A 20,684-nucleotide genomic window follows, 5' to 3' on the forward strand; every position below is an offset into this window, starting at 1 on the left:
ATCACTCCAACTGACACATGACATGCTGGTAGTTAGCAGTATACTGTGACTTATGTGTTCGAGATTAGGTTTTGCTGACCTGGTTGTGTTCAGTGCAGTGGTGACTTGCTTATACAACCTGAGGAGGCAGGTGTCATCCTAAAGTTTCTTGAAGGTCTTCAGCGTAATGTGATTCTCTTTATACCATAAAAACACTATTAGAATTAAAATAACTGCAAAAAATCCTTCTGCTCGTGCACCAAGGGCACCTGCGTAAAAGGCCTCTCCATCTTAAAGTCCCGGGCTGAATTTCAGTCCCAGTAGGGCCCTGCTTACCAATACAAGCTACCCCTTTCACATTCATATAACAATATTGATTACTGCAGCTTTAAGTTGAACCTTTGCATAGAAATAATTTCTACTTGAGTCCTTCTGTTGGGCCAAGAAATCAAGTGTCACCAATCACTTTGTGATTTCAGACACATTGTGAATGAGTACCTCTGTTGTTATATATAATTTGTTCTGTAAGAAAAATAAAAAAAATCACTTGATAAAGTGGTCCTACTCTGACCTCTGTATGCTCTTGTCTGGAAATAAACAGCTATCAATACAGTAAAAAAGAGTTTGCACAAACTACAACTTTGCATTACTCACAACTTGAAAAGTCGCAGATGTGACTTGTTCTTTAGTAGTTCAGATGCTGTTGCACTGGAACATTACAGAATCAGCTCTTCAGTAGTCTTGTATTGCCAGACCTACATTATCTCCACTCCGCTGTGGCAGCCCTGGAGTAACTAGATGTTGCTGTTACTCAAATGAACCAAAAGGTGGTGCTAGAATCACCTCTTGGAGACCTGCCGGCACCCTGCAGTGACAGCCTGGTGTGTGCCATTACACAGACATAGAACAGGAAAATGGGCAGACACTGAAATAGAAAACCGCCTGTAATTGTCTCAACTTGTATAGTTGGGCTGTGCCACCAGAGACAATTTAAACATTGCTTAATGGAGCTGTTGAAGCCTTCAAAGTCTGAACCAGACTCTCATGGTGGACTGCAGGGTGTGCAGATTGTCTGGTCAGATGGTCCGGGAGATGAAATGGGGCTAAACCAGCAAGACTTAATGAGCTGTAAGATGAAGAGATCATAAAGTGTCCTGGAAACAACAGTTTATAGTTTATTTTATGCTTTGGATAACAGTGTTAGTAAAATTCCTAATGAACCTAATGCATATAAAATTAAAAACCTCTGAGTTAATGTATGACACAACCAAATTAGTGACACAGCAGAGTGATTGCCAATGACTCGCTTTCACAACAGGCTGCAACAATACAGCTAGTGACAAAACAATCTCCGCTCAAGATCCACTTACTCCTTTGTTCTCCAACTGTCAGCCGTATCACTCAGTCTTTATCAACAGAGGAAGTTTGCATAGTCGACATGAAACTGTAGATGTTCAAACTTGGTTGATAGATTGATTAACCTTATGATTTGTTTGGAGGATGGGCACAAAATTGAACATACTCCATAAAAATGTACAATCAAAGACATTCTGACCACTTTTAGAACTTTTCTGTTGTTCATGAAGGTCAATAATGAATTGTCAATCTCAAATAGAAATATATTGATTATTGATATTACTATTCTTTTTATCTTGGGATTGTTTGGAGTGAACTGTTTCGGAATTTTAAATTAGGTTTTTATTGCAGGAGCACATTTTGAATACATCTTGTTATGGATTACTATATTCATGAACCTACAAAGTAATGCACAATAAACTGGTGCCACACAGCAGTAATAGAAGAGGCTTAATGTTTTATGTTTTGGACAGATGCAGTCTTTCTTTGTCTTTCTTGCATCAGAATGGGCTCTAATACATTCATAATGCCTTGTACAGTCGTGTACTGATGGCTGTGTGATTGAGAATGAATTTAGATAACAATTGTCTTGTTGAAACCTGTGCACGATGCACTACCTCATTTAGCAAATTCATTTAGATTTTCCGTGATTTGTGTGCTTCCATAATTAGTCCATAATTAGAAGCATAACGTTTAGCATTAAGAGTTTGGGACTGATGTGAAAACTGAAACAAAGGAAATTTGTTGTATATAAAACTTATTAAAAGCATCTCGGTGCATTACTTGTCTTTATTGCTGTGAAAATAGGTTTGTTTTTTTACGCACTCTTAATAACTGAGTCACAATCCAGTTGTTTATACTGGCAACTAAATCACATTATAATATGGATAATTGCATGATGCATCATTTTTGTCGGGCCCACTTGAGCGAATGATAAGCTTATTATCGATAGCAAATGAATGAGCACCAGAGAAAGGAGAACCATGACAGAAATTTAGGAATCCTTCTGACAGACGGAAGAATCAGTAACATTCAAGATGAGATATGTGAAATATTAGGCATGTGTTTTTTTTATAGATTTCATTGTAAACACTTTGTTTTACAGAAAGAGGTCAAGACATGCAAGACACCACAAAAATCATTATTGTGATAAAGAAGAAATTTTAATCTTGTATGTACATTATGTACAATGTGGAGTTCTTGGACATTCAATAAAGCCAAGTTTCAGTGCAGAACAACCTTTAAGAGATATATACTATATCTACTATGATGCAACACCTCTTTGAAACGAACTTAACTGGAATCTGAACAAGAAGTGTTGTTCCGAACCGTTTGTGATGAGAAAGAGGAAAACCACACGAGAGTGATCACATTTAAAGTCAACACGCAAACTAGAAATGTTTCATTGTCTTACAGGCACCATCATGTGTTCACAAGTCATCCCCAGCAGAGTACACGATCATTTAATCATGAATGATTTTATCCTAGCTGCACCTTCTCATTCACTTTTATAGCAATGAAGCCGTGAATCTTTCGACAAAAATGACTAAAAAGAGAGAAAATTAAAGACAAGCTTTAAACAATAAATCTAATAGTATACTGCAGCATGGAGACTGTCCACAGATGTTAATTTAATTTTAGCTTCTGATTCTAATGATGATATAAATCTATTACAGTCATCATTAAGTAAAATCATTGATTACAATGGATAAGACATTATAAACCCAGGGAATATGAGGGCGGTATTTTTGGAAGACCACTGAGAATTTCTGAAGTCTTTGATTGTTTCGAACTCCTCTGAAAACACTCCCACACATCTCTTTCTTGCATCCGATGTGCAGTTTCTCACCTGAAAAACATGGAAACCTTTTGAAGTTATTTCATAGGACTGTAACTGTACCATCCTGTGTGGAGTTTGTATGTTCTCCCCATGTTTGTGTGGGTTCCTCCGGTTTCCCCCACCATCTAAAAACATGTACTAGGTTCTCCAGTCAGTGCCCTTGATCAAGGCACTGGCTCAGATCTGGAGTTGGTCCCCGGGCGCTGTAAATGGCTGCCCACTGCTCCCTTGAGGGATGGGTTAAATGCAGAGAATGAATTTCGCTACATGTATGTGTATGTGACAATAAAGTACCTTTACCTTTACCTTACCTTTACCAGAAAGATATATGGCAGGTAGAAATTAAATATATTTTAAGGGAGATTTGAGGCTTCAAAGAAAGTAAATGTTCTTGTATTTGTTTATTCAATGTTTGCATTACCTTTCGGACACCAAGGATTTTGTCATCCAAAATAATCAGACACTTCGGAGTCTATTGCAGACTACTTTGCATTAAAAGCACGAAGCATGCTTAGCGTGAGAAACTAAACTATGTGTAAGGGGAATGCCATTGTGTGTGCTGAAACCTTGAAAAATAATCATTGTAGTAAGTGTTTGTTTCCTTTTCTTTGGCTGAAACAGCCAGAAAGCTGTTCCACTTTCCAAAAATGAACAGCTTGTAACAGAATAAAACTAATGGGAAAAGAAACACACACATTGGCTCTATAAATTAAGTCAAGTCCAGTGAAACAGTGATTTCCTGTCTCCCTGCAAACAACAAACAGTCTGCCGTTTCAGCATCTTTCTCTGTGCTGAGAGGAAGTAAAGTAAGGTACAGAGACTCTGACCTGCAACAGAGTAGAGTCCTCATCATTGGCAAAGCCAGCATCACTTTTATGTCCATGACATAAAATCTCCCTCACTGGTTTCTTGTAGCTATTTTGCAGGTCCACCCCCCCTCCTCTCTCTTTCACTTTCTCTCTCTCTTTCTTCATTTCTCTGAATATTTGTCTCAGATGATTTCCAGAACGTCATAGGGCACAAAGCCTCTCTTCTTTCCACTCCCAACTCTGATGAAGCCACTGCGTTCACCCTCACTGCTCACACAGATCTAAGGGGAAAAAATGAAATTTTACTTTAATGTGAAAACTACTAAGAATAGAAAAGTACAATGAACAAGTAGTCAAACATAGTACAAAACATTTGGTTAAAACATTTGAAAAGCATATGGACAGCACTGTTGACATGCCATTGATCATATACTTTCAGTCTGGGGCTCTTTCTCAAGGTTTAAGTTAGGCCCCCATTTACTTTGGTTACCTGTCAGTTTTCATGTTGATTTAAAACTCTTTTACTACAGTACATACTACTTGCTACATGGTCTACTGCCAATATATTTGTCAGAAAAGTTTTTTTATATATGAACCATGAAAGCCCCACATGTTCTCTAGCATAAGCATATTCAACAAAACAAAACAAAAAAACTTTCCATTTTATCATTGTCTCTCTAGTCTCTGTTTTTATGTGCATTAGTCTCTAATTGTTTTAATTTTTACTGGTTTATTACATGTAAAGCACTTGGAGGCGCTATACATACAAAGTTTGAATTATTTTGAAAGTCTCATATCACAAAATACGTATTTTGCATTGCCCATCTGGAGTGTAAATAATTGCTTCATTTATTATTATAATTACATTGGTAAGGTGATGATGATAATGCTGATGATGATGTAGTTGCAATTACTACTGTTAATAATATTGCTATGATTAGTGTACTGATTGTGAGTACTGAGATCCAAACCTAATAGGGGGTGTTCTGAGGAATAAATACTGTTATTTTATATCAACAAAAAAAGTCCCTTATGATGGACCACAACACATCATATTTGCATGGGTTAGGGTTAGTACTATCCAAAATCTCCCTCTGGGTTTGTGTGACTGGAAAAGAAAGGCAGCAGATCACAGAATCATCTTGTTTTCAGTGGTTTTATCTCCACTGGGGTTTTCTTACTTTAGTCTCCTCTGAGTCCCATCATATCCTGGAAAGCATTGTGGGAAAAGGGGGGACTAATCTAAGTACCGCCATTTTGCCAAAATGTTAATCCAGTGGTAACTTCTAAGCGTGATCCTCTATCAGCCAACTCCAGTTAAGCTATTTAGTGAATAAGCATATGCAAGGGAAGAGTCGCTGGTAAGAGGTAAGGTAAGAGGCGATGTGGGAGTTGCAGAAGGCTAATAAGCTGGCTAAAGAGCAGCTGGATGATGTGAATCTGATGTGCTTTAATGGCTGGGGTGTGATCATGAATTAGACACAGGTGTAATGTGGAAGTTTTAATGTCCACACCATAAAGGTCATTGCTTCTCCAACACATGATGACGACAACGTTCATGTGATCAACCCTGCTAATGTTTGGTCTAAATTAATCCTTTATGTTTTGTCTTTGTGCCCCTAAAGGGCAGGCAATTAACCTTAACAACAAACCTATCGTTACTGTCTGGTGAAAGTTTCTCATCTCTAAAAAGTCACTTAATTATATACTAAGAAAACTAGCCATATTATTAGCTTGATTGCCAGGTATTTTCTGGTTTATCTGGCAGGTTTTGAAAGGCTTTTATTCACCAAAAGGTTGCAGCTTTTTCTTGCATGCATTCCTTTAAAGCCACAGTGTACAATTCAAATTCTTCTGACCTCCAGTGTATCAAAAAGGCCACTGTTGCAGACATCATTGCAGTTATTCAGCTAGTGTTTTTCCTCTTCCTATTTGGTCCGTTGATACTTGAGCACCTGGTTGGTTGGTGAAGCAGCAACAACACTCTCCTACAAGCTGACATCCATGCACTACATTTCTGCAAAACTGACCCGTGAAAAACCTTCACATAATACAACAAATAATTTAATTTACAATTAAAATGCACTTAACACATGTTGTCTTTGATATACATATTTACTGGGTAGCATTATGCTTCTTGCGGCTTGCATTGTGTTGAGCGTCTCTATAGCTGAAAAAGACACACCAGCTGCCAAAAAGGTCAATACCCAGTAATGCCCTGAACAATACAACAATAATAAAACACGAAGAAATAGAAATAGAAGGCAGAGTCGTTACAGATGCAGAAGTTGACACAGACGACCTAGAATAACGCAGCAGGATAATTTAGGATAAAAACAAACTATTTTAAGGGGAACATACTATCCAGCCTGGCTTTATGTGAAGACTTTTCACTTAAAATATCCATCATCTACCTATAATCATCATCATCATCCTCATATGGTTTGCACTGTACCTGTCCCTCCTTCAGGGTGATCTGGCCTTGTTCCTTACAGCCAATGAACGTCCTGGTACACCTGAACACTTGGTCTTCAACCCGCACCTGATGAGCATAGGCTGCTGGGAAGAAACCGATCCTGTCCTCAATTATCCCCTAAAAAAACAACAACATCAAACATGAAAACAGCTGACACATGAGAGAGCTTCACAGTACATAAGAAGATTACAAACCCAGTGATTGTATAAATCCTTGAAAAAAACAACAGGGGTTATGTTGGTTACAGTACATAAAACCTGTATTATGTTTTTTTTTATTATACTTACTTTTATATACCTGGTACATACATACATAGATATAAAGAAGAAGATACTGTATACTCTATATGTCTTCACCTTCAGTACCTATACATTGTACTGTATGCAGATGTTATATCAGGTAAAGTAAGGCAAACATGCCAGATGTCTTTGTTTATCTACCGCCATATAGAGAACAGCAACAGAGTTAAAATGCGTGATGAGTTTCTTCATGGTCTGGTGGCAGCCGGCTGCGTCTGTACAGTCACGTATAGGCCCTTTTGTCTCCCTAATTTATCTGTCATGCAGTTGTGTCCTGAGGCAACCTGTTGCCTCGCTCCTATAATTTACAGCTTGACTTCCTGTAATTTATCAAGAGCTTTCTGGAAAACACACTTTATCTGTTAACTGGCAACAACTAACTTGCAAACATTAGCATAGATTTTTCCATCTTGGAAGGTTAATTATACTTGTAAACAAAGAAAAAGTTTTAGGTGAGCCATGTCACTACTTTAGGTGTAATATGTTGGTATCGTACCTACCTTCCACCAGTCATCATTGGAGTCGTCAGCCAATAAGATTCTGTCTCCCGCGCTGCAATATAGAGCCAAACAAAAGAGAAATCACTCAAAAAAGTAAAGTTTTTCTCTTCTTATCTGCATTGTTGGATAACTCCATGTACATTTTGAAACAGAGCACCTTTACAAAGCAGGTATTAATGACCCACCTTAGCCCTGTGCTTTAGTGGTACATGTCTACAAACAAATTTGAAATAAATCAAATACCAATTACCAATACAGAACTGATTAGTTATCCTACAATAAAATGTCAATGACCTTTATTAACATCTCTGGATGTAAATCAGCTTTAGCCTCTGTCTTTTAGCACGATATCGTACCAATCCAGTGCATATTTAAGAACACTGTAAAATGCTTCTCGTTTAAAATGAGACAGCTGGAAAGATTAAAAAGTCATCTGGAGAGATGGAGTTTTTGAACCAACTTACCTTGCAAAATCTACTAGTGACAGGCGTCATTTTAGCTAACAAAATCAACAGTCATTGGGTAGAAATGAGAAGCCTGCTTATATGTGAAATTATTGACACATTGTTAAACTCTGTCGACAATGAAATGAGCTTTAACTCTTCACTTGATCTCTTTAAAAGGGTCCTCCTATTCATGTATGGTATGCTGTATAGTCAAGCAGAAGAGAAGGTGTTTGTTTTTTTTTCTAATTGGACGCACCTTAATCCTGTTTGCTGTGAGTAATTCTTCTTTGTCCAGGAAACGTATGAATCATTTTACCCCATCACCGCATGTACCATAATTACTAGCATCTGTTGAAAGCCGTCGGCTAAATTTGACCAATAAAAACAAAAAAGGACCAGTATACTTCAACGTCAAATGTTGGTTTACGTAATTTTCCTTTTTCTTCCACTTGTGGTTCAGTTACAACACTGTCTGTCCTTTGCTTGGCAATGCTCACCATGACTCAGAAAACATTGTTTATTGTAGGTGAGAAACAGCACAGCACCCAATGTTGTAAAAACGTCTAAGTTGACAACAAAGTAAACACATTTACTATATGAGCATGTCCTCTGAGTACTGTGCCTTAAAAATCACATTAATCATGAAAACGTAAGCCATGAAAGGGAGAACAAAGGGTTCATGAAATCACTATCCATTAAATAACAAAAAAAGAAAATGGGTTTTCTGATTCTATATTCTAAAATGCAGAACTCATCATCATTACAATCACCACATAGTCGAAGGTAATCATGTAATCAGAGGATGTGGCGGCCACTGAAACTAATCACAAACCTGATTTTCTTGCTTAAACTGAAAATTGAACCTTTTGATTAAATGTTCCATTTTCCCCTTCATCTGTGTTTTATGTGTTCAAGCGTTTGATGTTTTGATTATTGTCTGCAGCGAAACCTCGAGGAGAAAAAAAAACATTGATGTAGGCTTTCATAAGATAATACATTTAAAACAAAGCTTGGTGAACTTTGTGCCATATCACAAGTGGACAGGGAGTCCAAGAGAAGAAGTCAATGAATTTTAAATTACGCCGGTTGAAGAGGACATATCCATGAGTGTGTGTGTGTGCAGGAGAAAGAGGGAAAGAACAAATGCACTCTCATATCCTTAAATCCTCGTAGGGTTTCTGTGAGAACCAGGAGCAAATGGGTCCTTAGGCTGAAGGACTGCTCATAATGAATACTCTCTTCCTCAGGGCCTATTGCAAAGTACAGTATGTTGGAGATGATGCCTATGCCTCGCCTCAAATGTTCTTAAGAAAAATATTTTAGTATACTGCTCGTTGCAAAATGAGAACGTTTGTGACCAAGTCGGGCCAAAACCAAGCATCACCTACCAGCCAACCTGGCCGGAGCAAACGTTCTCATTTTACAGCTAAAGAGTAAATCAAAGCTGATTCCCAGAGGACAGAAAACTGCAGCTGGGCAGTTCTTAAGCAATTGAGCCACAGACCAATCAGTGACGATACAACAGGTGCTTTCAATCAACTGCCAAAGCCAAAACACCAGGTGTGACATCACTACAGTAATTTGACTGTGTTCAGATTGAAGGGCAACATGCTTGAATGTTTGAACCCACAGAGAGCAGCAGCAGCATTTTGCCCTCAATGACAAATTCATACTACAACTGTCTACGGTATTTATGCAAGATGATTACCCTCACTGCTAGTCTTGTAGTAACACCAGATATACTTAATAGCTTAAATTAGCTTCTTTTCTGGCCATTGTTCAAGTTCTTTCTGTAAGTTTTCTCTCCATATTCTTAGTTGAATGAGTATTTACATATTGGCCAGTACAAGTCTCATACTTTTAACCAAAATAATATATGTTTTTTTGCCAGCATTCAAAAATAATATATCCCCTCTTAGCCACTGGTACACTTTGTATGCCTCATGGGAGCTATATATGGACTTCTAAATGGACTTTCCAAAGACTCTCAGGATAAATCCAAGAAGACATGATATTGACTGATATTAATAGACATCATGGCACACACAAATAGGTACTATTAATGAGGCCACCCCAGAGTTTAGAGGAACTGCAATTGACAGGTGCAACATGCATAAAGTTCATGATTTATGTTGTAACGCTCAGGAGTCAATGAATGAAACCCACAAACGAGTCACACAGAGATTGTGTTTCTCTGCATATACAATTAATCAATATATTATGATGATAGTGGTAATTAATAATAAGAGAATACACCCCCCCCCTCCCCCTTATCACTAGAGTCTGAATACTGATGTAAGATGCAAAAATATTTAAACAAATGATCATTAAAAAGTAATAGTAATTATGCAAGTAATTGCAATATTTAGGAACTGGTACAGATTTGTTTGCTCTAAGATTAAATAAGCAACATAACCTTGTTGTAGATCCGAATCACGGGGCGGATACACAAATTATCTTTTACTTTAGTTAACATTGCGAGAAAGGGAGTTTGCGTTGCATTCATGGGGTGTCGAAATAATTGGAAAAAATAAGTTCCTGAATGGGAAAATTCACATTGCATTAACATTATGACATAGGGCATGCCTTGGCAGAAGTCTGCACTCTCCCACTGCCATTCTAGTTTTCTTTGTTTCCTCTTTTCTTCAGAACATTTTGAATAGCAAAAAAAATGATCAAAAGAGATCATGTTTCTTGATTAGAATGACGTGTGTATGTGTACACTAACCTCATCTCCAGGTCATGGCTGTCTTGGGGAGTGAAGCTGAACAAGGCCACATAGGTTCTGAGCTTAAGGACATCTTTCTGTAGCTGGATCTGCTCCAACTAGAAAACACACACACACACACACACACACACACACGGAAACACATAAACATACAGATTTGGTTTTCAAGAAGTCTCAGGGAAAAGAAAACCTTGCTGACGCTGACAGGTTAAACAAAGCTCATAGTCACACAAATACAATACAACACCATATTCTCTGTTGTCACTTTTCTCGCAGTCGTATCTTAAAATAGTCTTTTGGCATTCAGATAGGCAGGAGAAGCCTTTGTTTACTGAACACTGATAGACCAGGGAGTCGCTTAAGTTGTTCTGCAATCTGTTTCTTTTAATCTACCGTTAACATGAGTGGGAGAGCAGGATCAGGTTTTCATGAACGCTCAGGAAGTTAAAACAGGACAGAAGTTATTGAAGTGTGAGCACAATTAGCAGGGAAATACACCGCCATTCTGGCGCTCTTCACACTTGCTCAGAAAACTGGTGGGCATTTTCTTGTTTCACCAATACCTTGAGTCTGAATACATGTGTTCCTGAAATCCCTCCAAATGATAACTTGTTCCTGCATAATTGCCTTTGGCCAAAAGATATGAGAATTACTTTTTAAGATGCACTAATGACTGTTTTTGAAAGACAGCAGGAGAATTTGCCATCTTTGTGGTGCTGTATAGTTAATGAAGAGAAGTGTTTCTGGTCTTTTATGTCTCCCTGAGCGTCATCCATGTGTATGGGCAATGTAGTTGATGGATGGGTTGAGTTAACTGCAGCCACAAGGCAAACTGCCTCTGTGGCCTCTGGGTGAAAACAACAACATCAAGCACTGGCAATCCATTACAGCTAACTAAGAGCTGCTCACTGGCCATGAGAGGCTCTCGACGCTGTGGTAGCCTGGAACACTGAATGAGCGGTCGAGATAACAGCCTCCTTTGTAACTGAGTTATAGGAAACGAAGGCCATACTGTATACGTAGTGAGGGACATTGTGGTGAAAGAAAAATGGAAAAAAGGAAATAGAAGAGCAGTGTGCATTCCTTTAAATCTGCAGTAACTGATGTGCAGTAAGATGTAACCACTTAGGGGTAGTAAAACAACCTGTGAACAACTTTAAAATATTATCACCTTATAAACTTCTTATGGTGAACCTGTTAGCCAACAGTTACCTATTTTATATGTCTAGCAAACACAGAGCAATATTAGCTTTAATTTGGAGTCATGTTGTGAATGTTGCATTGCACTCTCCCTCTGGCACTGTTTTACTCCACCAACTCCTGAGAATAATATCTTGCTATATAGCAGCTAAATGCTCCATTATCAAACTAGTTGATACATCTTGTCATTTGATCCATTATTTTATAAAAAATATTGATTAGTGCAGCTTTAAGAGCAAATTTTTAGCTAATGTCTTTAGAACAGTGGTTTGGCCATAGTGATACATTTTACACCTTCTGGCAACAACAAAAGCACCAGAATTTAGTTGGGATAAACCGAAGCTGCCTTAAATGAACAGACAAACAAAAAGAGCACCACCTATGACAATATCCAACTTCTCAATCTGAGACTCCAAAAAGAAATCATACTGTAGCATGAGCCAGACTATTTTACTGTCAATTGATCTTGGGTAGTTTAACACAAAACCTGGGAAGTGTAAACAGATGGGGATCCTGTGTGTGTTCCATTTGTGCGTGTGAGCCTCATCTCAAATTGGAGGCTCCTTCTCTGGCAAAGAAGCAGTTTTCAAGCGTTTTTCTCTGCTCATTACCCTCCATCTGTCGGCTGACAGACAAACAGGCCCCACAGCACAATGCACTCTTCCCCGAAAGGAAGCGCTGGACTGCTAGATTGTATTGCAGAGGATAGTTTGTGTTTGTGTATGTCTATATTTTTTGCCTTATATGGTTGTTTGTTCATTTTTGTGTTTGTCCGAGTATCTGTGGTTTTTTTCCACTGTTGACAACTGAGATAAACATGTTAAACTATAAACGCAAACAGGATAGACGGCTGCACATAGAAACTGTGTACAAAGAACATTGATGCTGAAAGCACATCACCCACAAAACCCATCATGGAAGCTATAAAGGAATAGAGCAGTTTTGAAATCTGCCCATGAAATATTCATCGTTACTCTGCAGGGGGTGCCAAGATAGTCACAGAGGTTTAACCTTTTTCTCTCTCGCGAGCATGAATTTTGCACAATCAGCACTGCATCTACACTGTAGAGAGTAGTTGCAGAAGGACAGACCCCAGAGCTGCAGATCCAAACTTTACGTAAGGTCAGGCTTCCCTCCTTCAGCGCAGGCCAGTGGTCGTGTCAGCTCGGGTATGATTTGTTACAGCAGGAAGAGAAGTTTTTCCTTCAGAGTCCTGGGAAAATCAGCAGTGAGGATAAAGGCGAAGGGCAAGGAGCAGCATGCTTAATGGACACAGAACAGACTGGCTGGGTATCAGTTCTCAGAGTGACCACAAAGAGTTCAGGCAATGGTCAGTGGACAGTCTCAGTCTGGTCTCAGAGGTTTTCAAACTGCACCAATAATACACGTTACTGTAAGTTCAAGCAGCAGAATAACAATCACTGTAAAAAGTGAGGAGAAAAGTTAACGAGAGTTGCTGACAAGACAGTTCAAAATTGCCATTTCTCTAAAAGGGTACATTCACATTAAGTTTACTTTTTCTTATTCCTCCTTGTATAATTAACAGTTTATTATTTTTGCTCCTAAAATCTTTGGGACATTTTCATCTAATAATTGTTAATTACTGTGTATACATGCTGTTAAAATTTACTGGGATCAGGTTTTTATTAAAAGGAACCGACCGATAAAGAGGGCCTTCACTAGAATGGATACATTACTGTAATCGGCCTATTGCTTTACTTGTTGCCTACTTAATAAAAAAATCTGAAAGTCTGAGTTGTTGACAGGACTGAAATGCAGGTGTACGTTAGAAGAACTGATCAGGCATGTATAGTGTACTCATTCACACACACACACACACTTGTCAGCATTAGATGTGTTTAATGTAAAACAATTGGATGGATGGATTTGTTTCTTACCGGAAAATCGTCAGGGTTTCTTTCTGGCTGGAGGTAATGCTCTGTCCCGTTCTCAATGACTGTGAAAACTGCAAAGAAAAAATAAATAACGAATAACTAAATTAAATCAACAACCATATTTTACGAAACAAGATTAAATTCAAAAGCCCTGCTTGCAGCCCCTAAATGCTGCAATGTGTATTAAATAATATGTTGGACACATAATAAAGCATACTGATGTCTTTGCTACTTTTAGAACCTTGTCAGAAAACTGGCAAACAATGATATGTTGTCCCATGAGTAATTAATGCCAAATCAAAAGGGCAAATTTCATACCTGGTTTAATTATGAGATATCTTGTGTGCAATTGGAAACCTTAGCCTGGTGGCACTAAATCAAAGGTGTCCCCAAAAACTTCACCTAGGTTCACAAATATCCATACCATTTATTTGAAGATTGTTTTTCATTGGCATAGCCTTTTTTTCATTAACCCATGCACTATCAACAAACTAGAGCAGTGTCAAGGCCGACACCCTGGCGAACAACAAATTGATTTATTCTTTTGTTGGGTCAGGTGCTATGCTCTGGAGGAAATTGTTCAGCAGCATTGTAGCCGCGCTTCTTTGTAGTTGTGCCTTCACTGCTCAGAGTGAATGCTCCAGATAGTGAAGGGTCAATGCCTTGCCCTTTCCTACAGAGACTATTGTGCATCTCAAAGAACCCAGGCACCACTAAATCAAGAGCTACACACAATGCAGATAAAAAAAGAAAAGTCCAAATGTTCCTTTAGGCTTTTTTCCCCAGGATATTCTATAGCAGGGTCAGAGTGAGCAAACAGCAAAATCAGAGGCAAGAGTTCAGTTCAGTTGAAAACGGTGGGGAACCTTATTTGACGGTTCATAGGAGGAGAATTCGATGTTGCAACCTTCTCAGACTCCCTTGTGGCAATAGCAGTGTGTTTTTCCCTGTGTCACTACATGGCTGTAATCCAGATGCACACAGTGTACCGCAACAGATACTTACCATCATCGCTGTGTTTTCTCGACAGCTCCTGCCTACTGCTGTGAGCCACTACTTCCTCCGGAACCTTATCCAAGTCACTGGTCTGCAGAGATCAGAGAGAAGAGATAAAACAGATTTGATAGATAGAAAGATAACGTTAGATCGAGATAGATAGACTGAGTTCAGTTTCTGAGCAGAAAACTAGCTGAAAATGCTTCCACTTGCACAGTCTAACCAGCTATTTTGGAGAAAACCGTAGTGTAGCAAACATGCTGTTCCTAAGTCTGCATTTGGAAACTATTATCATAACCCCTGTTAGGATCACATTGTCTCTGTGAGCCTCCATTGACACACACACACCCATTCACTAACAGCTGCACACGACAGGACAGAATGGCCCCAACCCAACAGCTTTCAGATGTCATCATACAAAGGCACGTATCCAGACTGCATATACAGTTTAGCTTACACTAAAAGTGATAAGCTATGAAAAACAGATTTCCTTGTGTATTACACACAGAGATGGAAAGGAGGCTGGAGAGTGTAGCTGTACAGTACAATCAGTACACCGACATCACCCTTCATCATTGCCTGGACCAGACTGCCTTTATTGGTAGTGTTTACAGCCCTGCAGTGGCAGTATCTATTTAGACCATCAGCTACAGCATGTCCGTTGCAAAGGGACAAAATAAAATACAACCTGTATGTGCATTATATCTTAACAAAGAGATAGGAAACTTTGTTCCTTGAGATAGGAAATAGGATATATACAACTAAAAGTTTCAGTGACCAGTATAAACAAACACTATCCGACATTATAAATTATCCTTTTCTTACCGAGTTTCTGTGTGGAGACTCAGAGCCACTGGCCCTCTTGGCCTTTTGTGCCAGCGACGTCCCAAATCTCAAGGCCTCATACACAGGGTCCACCTTATTGCCACAGGCTTTAGAAAAGAATGAATACATGATAAAAGCTGACGGCAAACAAACGTTACACTTTCAGGATAGGCATTGGCATGTTGTGATTTACAATACTAAAAAACAGGTAGGTACATCTTCTAAAAGAGCTCAAGTGGAAAAGTGGTTCTAGAAAGAGTGGAGTAAAGTTTTTGCTTTAGGGCATGCCATTCTACACAGAAGTGAAATTATTATGGAGATTTAAGCTGCTCACCGATGGGCATGACTTCTTTGATGCAGCCATACTGTTCCTGGATCAGTAATGGAGAGCTGTAGTACCGCCGAAAGCCTTTTGGCTGAAGGACAGATAGGGGGAAAAGAGAGAGAAGCGACAGACATTAGAGACAAATCAATATGCAGCACCGCAGGCAGCACAGCATCCTGACACTGAAATACTGCACATAACTTTAGTCTGACGTTTCTGAGCACAACTGACCGAGATAAAGTTCTGCCACACTGGATGTCGGACATCACTGTTTGGATGAACCACAACAACTATATTTCACTCTGCAGACTGAAAAGACTAAACACCCAAGTATAATTATATATCAATTTAAATATAAATGTACACAATGTTAGTCTGGGCTAATCAGTCAAACAGTCTAATGTACTGTGGTTGAATGTGCACAGCCCTCATTTTAATGGTTGAATGATCTGTATGAATGTAAAAATCAATTATTCAATTTGCGTTTGTATTCATAACATATAGATAACTAAACCTTATGTTGAAAAATAAAAATGTAAGCATTCATTCTCATCGTTGCCAGAACAATTTGATGCAAGAAAAGGAAATCAAAAAACAGTTATAAGTCATTAATTAATGAAGAGCTACTCAGTAACCCAATCCATATGAATTAATAATGACTACTTCGCCAGCCTGTTGTGGATCAGCTCTATGTAATATTGTACACTGTAAACCCAGATTTAGTTGTAATTAAACTTGTTAGTGGTCACTACTTATTCTTTCATGTTTTGTTAAAAAAACATATTCGTTACAAAATCACAATAGTTGTTTGTAATAATCAGCTAAAGTGCACAGATAACTGAGGATGTTAAGTTTCTGTATGGAAGGGTCGGGGTCATTTGAACTATTCTGAGCTGAAGCGATGCAAAGGCTCATGGGAAATATATATATATATGTTCAGAACGGTTTCTGTCCTAGTTAAAGTGTGTTTTAATAATGTTCTGTTAATGTTTGGGGTGTGCATTTATGTTATCTGGGTTTTAGTTTTGTATGGTTGATTTAGTGTTCATAAATTCATTTATTGTTGCACCATGACCGAGACCCAAGACAAATACAAGACAAATACAGACCATTTATACAAAATGTATTATGGTCAATACATAATAAAATTAAAATTAAAATAAATAACATAAATATGAATTAAATAAATTAAATGTGAACAAAAACATACACATTTTCAGGCCCTTGGCTGTGTCGCTGTCGGCTGTGTCGCACGTTGACGCTCATTCGCTCGTCTCCTGTCACGTGACATGGGCCAGCTCAATACGCCGCCAGGTACAGGGGTGTCCCGGCACATAGTAATTTAAGTAAGTAATCTAAAACAGCTGAAAGTGATGCATACACCCCCAATTATTATTTTTTAGTTTATATCGATATTGTTTTAAGGAAATCAATGCCAAATGAGTAGCGTGAGTATATCGATCTATCGATACCACAGGATCGATACGCCCGTCCCTAATGTGTTGTGTCTTAGTGTGTTTAAAGCTGTAGTGCGTAGTTTCTGTCTCCCCCATGAGAAATTCAAAGTAATGGCAACAAAACTGTCAGCACATCGACATGATACAAGCCTTCCGTGATCGCACATCAGCCGAGGAGGACTAAAAAAAACATGATGGACTCTTCAAAAGAGGTAATTATCTTCACTCGATTTTCTGCGCGAGAAAGTCGCCGGACGACACCAGTTTCTGAACATAGCCGAGTCCGAGTTTTGAGGAGCTGGTAGTCTTAATTAGCTTTGTATCAACTCATTTGGCAATGACGTTCATTAATATAAAAAAGTTACGCACAAAAGCTTTAATTTAACATGCTTGTTTTAGACAACATGACTCCAGAAAAAAATAATTTATGTTTACTAATGATTTTTAGTAATGACTACTAATGTAAACTTGATCTGTCTACTGCATCAACTTACCAATCTGTGATGATACAACTTGACCTGTTTAGTTTCACCTTGTGTAAAAACTTAGTTTCCACGCAAATTTCTAGTAAAGTCAACTAATCCGGGATAACAGTGTAGGTTATTGACATAATAATTGATTTGTAAAATTTTAGTTTTGTTAGTATATCACTAATCTGTTGTAAGTTAACTGTGAGAGGTAAATATTTAAAAAATATATATATATTTTGGGATATGAATGAAGATAATAAAATAATCACTTATTGAATGAATGATGACATTTACACAAAAACAGGTATATATACAGTATTATGAACCTGTATGAACCAATTTTGGTAACAATCTGGCAGTAATGCAAATGATTAATGCATCACTTATCCTACCAGTAGAATACTGATTAGCATTGTGTCACTGCGCCTGTAAACACAACTTGCAAAGTATGTCCTTCTTTCTAAATTCCACAAGATGTGAAGTACACAACCCTGAACTTTACCAGAACACAGCAGCTAGCTACATGTATTTACAGAATCTGTTAATGGGAAGTGGCAGGAAGTGTGTTTATAGCAACGGAATGGCAGCAATGTAATAAAAAAGACACACTAACAGCCCTGAAAAGGCGCCAACATCAAAAACAATGGCAAGGGTGGAGTGAACACAGATGCTGAAGGGCCTGTTGTTGTTTACAAAATGCCGTCAGACCCAGTTCACACTCAATACTGCACCACCCCACAGCTGAAGCAACATTAGTTCCACTCAATTTAAATAACTTTCAGCACATTATTATTCAAATGAAAACATTTTAACAACTAAATTGTGCATGACCATCATAAATGAATAACTGATTTACAGAGTCAGAGAGACATACAGAGTAGAAAATGTGTCAGATGTCCGGTGGTCCACTGCCATGGACCTGACTAGAAAAAATGGTCTTAAAGTCACAGTTGTAATTTATCTGCCTGTCACGTCCTCCTCCCATCTCCCAAGGCCCTGAATCATTTATCATTTATATATCCATTACCTACCTACGTCCTATCCAATCAATACTTCCACATCAGTTTTGACAGAAGTTTGAAATCCTCCTCAATGCCTACAGACATCAAGTCATCTGCAGCACACTGAGTATTAATGATTAATGTATACTGTATATCTTCAGGTTCTGAGCAATTTTTCTCTGTTTTTGATTTCTGGAAGTAGTCCTAGATAAACATTCATCCATTTCAATTATTGTCTGTGGATCAGTGTTGGAGGACTGCCTTTTTTCTGTTTTTAAATTTCATCTATTTAGGGGGCAGGTGGTGAAACTGCATTGCTAATCAGTCGTGATTAATTCTTTCATTTGACACTTCTCATGATGAGACGGCTAAAATAAGCAACCCTTGAGCTCTTCAGGCCCATCTCGAGAACTGAGATGTCAGACTTTCAGGGGCAAACTTATTACGGAAAAGGTGAGAGGAAGACTTGTTGGTTCATTTGGCTAGAAAACAAAAGACACCACAAACTCGCTGTCGCTGTCAATGACTTCATTTACTACACTGATGTTGTGACAGCAGTGATTGTAGACATGGTTAGGTTTTGGGGAAATCTGGGGGAAAGTCATGGAAGCCTTTCTTATGTGTCTTTTGTTCACAATATGCGTGTTTCTATTAAACAAAAGCCATGAAGAGGACAGAACTCAAATTATTATTATTTTTCATGCACATTTGTTTCAGGATGCACAGAACAATGTTACAACCAAGCACAAGAAAGTTGTACAACAAAACCCACTATTATCAGTTTGCACACTAAGGAAAGAGGTCTGCCTAAACATATGTGCATGAATAAAATTTTTTATTAGAGAGCAGTCATCTTTATGATTTTTGATTTTGAGGATTCAGCACCCATCCACACATAAAAGAGTTAAGGATGTTCAGTTATTTAAATGTTTCTTTATACATTCCTATTCATCTGCCATAGTTATCTGCACATGTATTTGTTATATGGGAAATAAGTAACTTTTAATATTTATAGCTGCAATCAATCTTTGTAAAAGTGTAAAGGTGTGTTTCTTACGGTGGCCGACAGGGGCAAACGCCCTGCAACTTAAGAAAACACACGCAAATAGACAAAACACAAGCAAATTAAGAAAACAACTTCATTAATTTGACAACACATGCGCAGCATTCAGCAAACGCGCTGCAAATACCACAACACAACCAAATACATAAACGCACTGCAAAAAAAAACGATGCAAAAAGAAAAGCACGCAAACCCCGAAAAAAGAAGCGATGCAAAAAGAAAAACAACTTCATTAATTTGACAACACATGCGCAGCATTCAGCAAACGCGCTGCAAATATCACAACACAACCAAATACATAAACGCACTGCAAATACACACAACACAACCAAATACATAAAGGCACTGCAAATACACACAACACAACCAAATACATAAACGCGCTGCAAATATGAAACGATGCAAAAAGAAAAGCACACAAACCCCAAAAACAAATGCAACAAAAAAACGCTGCATCCAGATTACACAACGGAAGTTCTCCAGGCCTCTAGAGGGAGCAGTTAAGTGGAACAGCTGGATTTTTGACCGTTATTAACCGATATTAAATTCATATTATTATTATTATTATTAATAACATAATATATTATTAATATACAGTCTATGCTCCCGTCTCATGCCCTCCCGGCTGGTGCCGTCCCCGAGCTTCGGCTTTTCAAAATAAAAGCTCGCGTCTGGTCCGCTATGTCTTCGTACTTTGGTGTGTTGGATGTTTGTGAACTAAACAGAACGGCAATCATGCTGATGAATACAATAACTTTTTCAGCAGATGTCTTACTAACAACACGTTGGAGTTAGCAAAGCAGTTTTGTGTTTATATGTGCGGGTGAGATTTATTCAGTTTGATAAATCCCACGGTAAATTGGCTGGTTTACTAACAGGGAGGGACTAGAAATCCTGTCTGTTTTTTGTATTTCAAGAGCGAATTGCTCCACAATATGAATACAGATTGATCCCTTATTTTGTTGGTAACCGTTGTTGTATAATCACAGTATTACACTTGAGGAGGCCTACACTTCAGT

General features: G+C 38.3%; 1 protein-coding gene across 2 annotated transcripts in view; it reads right to left on the bottom strand.

The window, feature by feature from the left end:
- Nucleotides 1–2,473: 2,473 nt before the first annotated feature.
- stac (SH3 and cysteine rich domain) overlaps nucleotides 2,474–20,684 on the bottom strand; it is a 32,683-nt gene continuing 14,472 nt past the window's right edge. The window contains exons 5-13 of one of the 2 annotated variants that reach the window (XM_031282138.2): nucleotides 15,684–15,765; nucleotides 15,350–15,456; nucleotides 14,534–14,615; nucleotides 13,532–13,599; nucleotides 10,434–10,531; nucleotides 7,260–7,311; nucleotides 6,440–6,577; nucleotides 3,487–4,265; nucleotides 2,474–3,229 (exon numbers count right to left, since the gene is read on the bottom strand). In XM_031282138.2, coding sequence (XP_031137998.1) covers nucleotides 4,167–4,265; nucleotides 6,440–6,577; nucleotides 7,260–7,311; nucleotides 10,434–10,531; nucleotides 13,532–13,599; nucleotides 14,534–14,615; nucleotides 15,350–15,456; nucleotides 15,684–15,765 — 726 coding nt within the window. In that variant the 3' untranslated portion in view covers nucleotides 2,474–3,229; nucleotides 3,487–4,166. Of the gene's footprint in view, nucleotides 3,230–3,486; nucleotides 4,266–6,439; nucleotides 6,578–7,259; nucleotides 7,312–10,433; nucleotides 10,532–13,531; nucleotides 13,600–14,533; nucleotides 14,616–15,349; nucleotides 15,457–15,683; nucleotides 15,766–20,684 lie in introns of those variants that run through there. The other variant, XM_031282147.2, reaches the window with a different exon arrangement.

The sequence above is a fragment of the Sander lucioperca genome, chromosome 18, assembly GCF_008315115.2.
Source record: "Sander lucioperca isolate FBNREF2018 chromosome 18, SLUC_FBN_1.2, whole genome shotgun sequence".
Lineage (NCBI taxonomy): Eukaryota > Metazoa > Chordata > Actinopteri > Perciformes > Percidae > Sander > Sander lucioperca.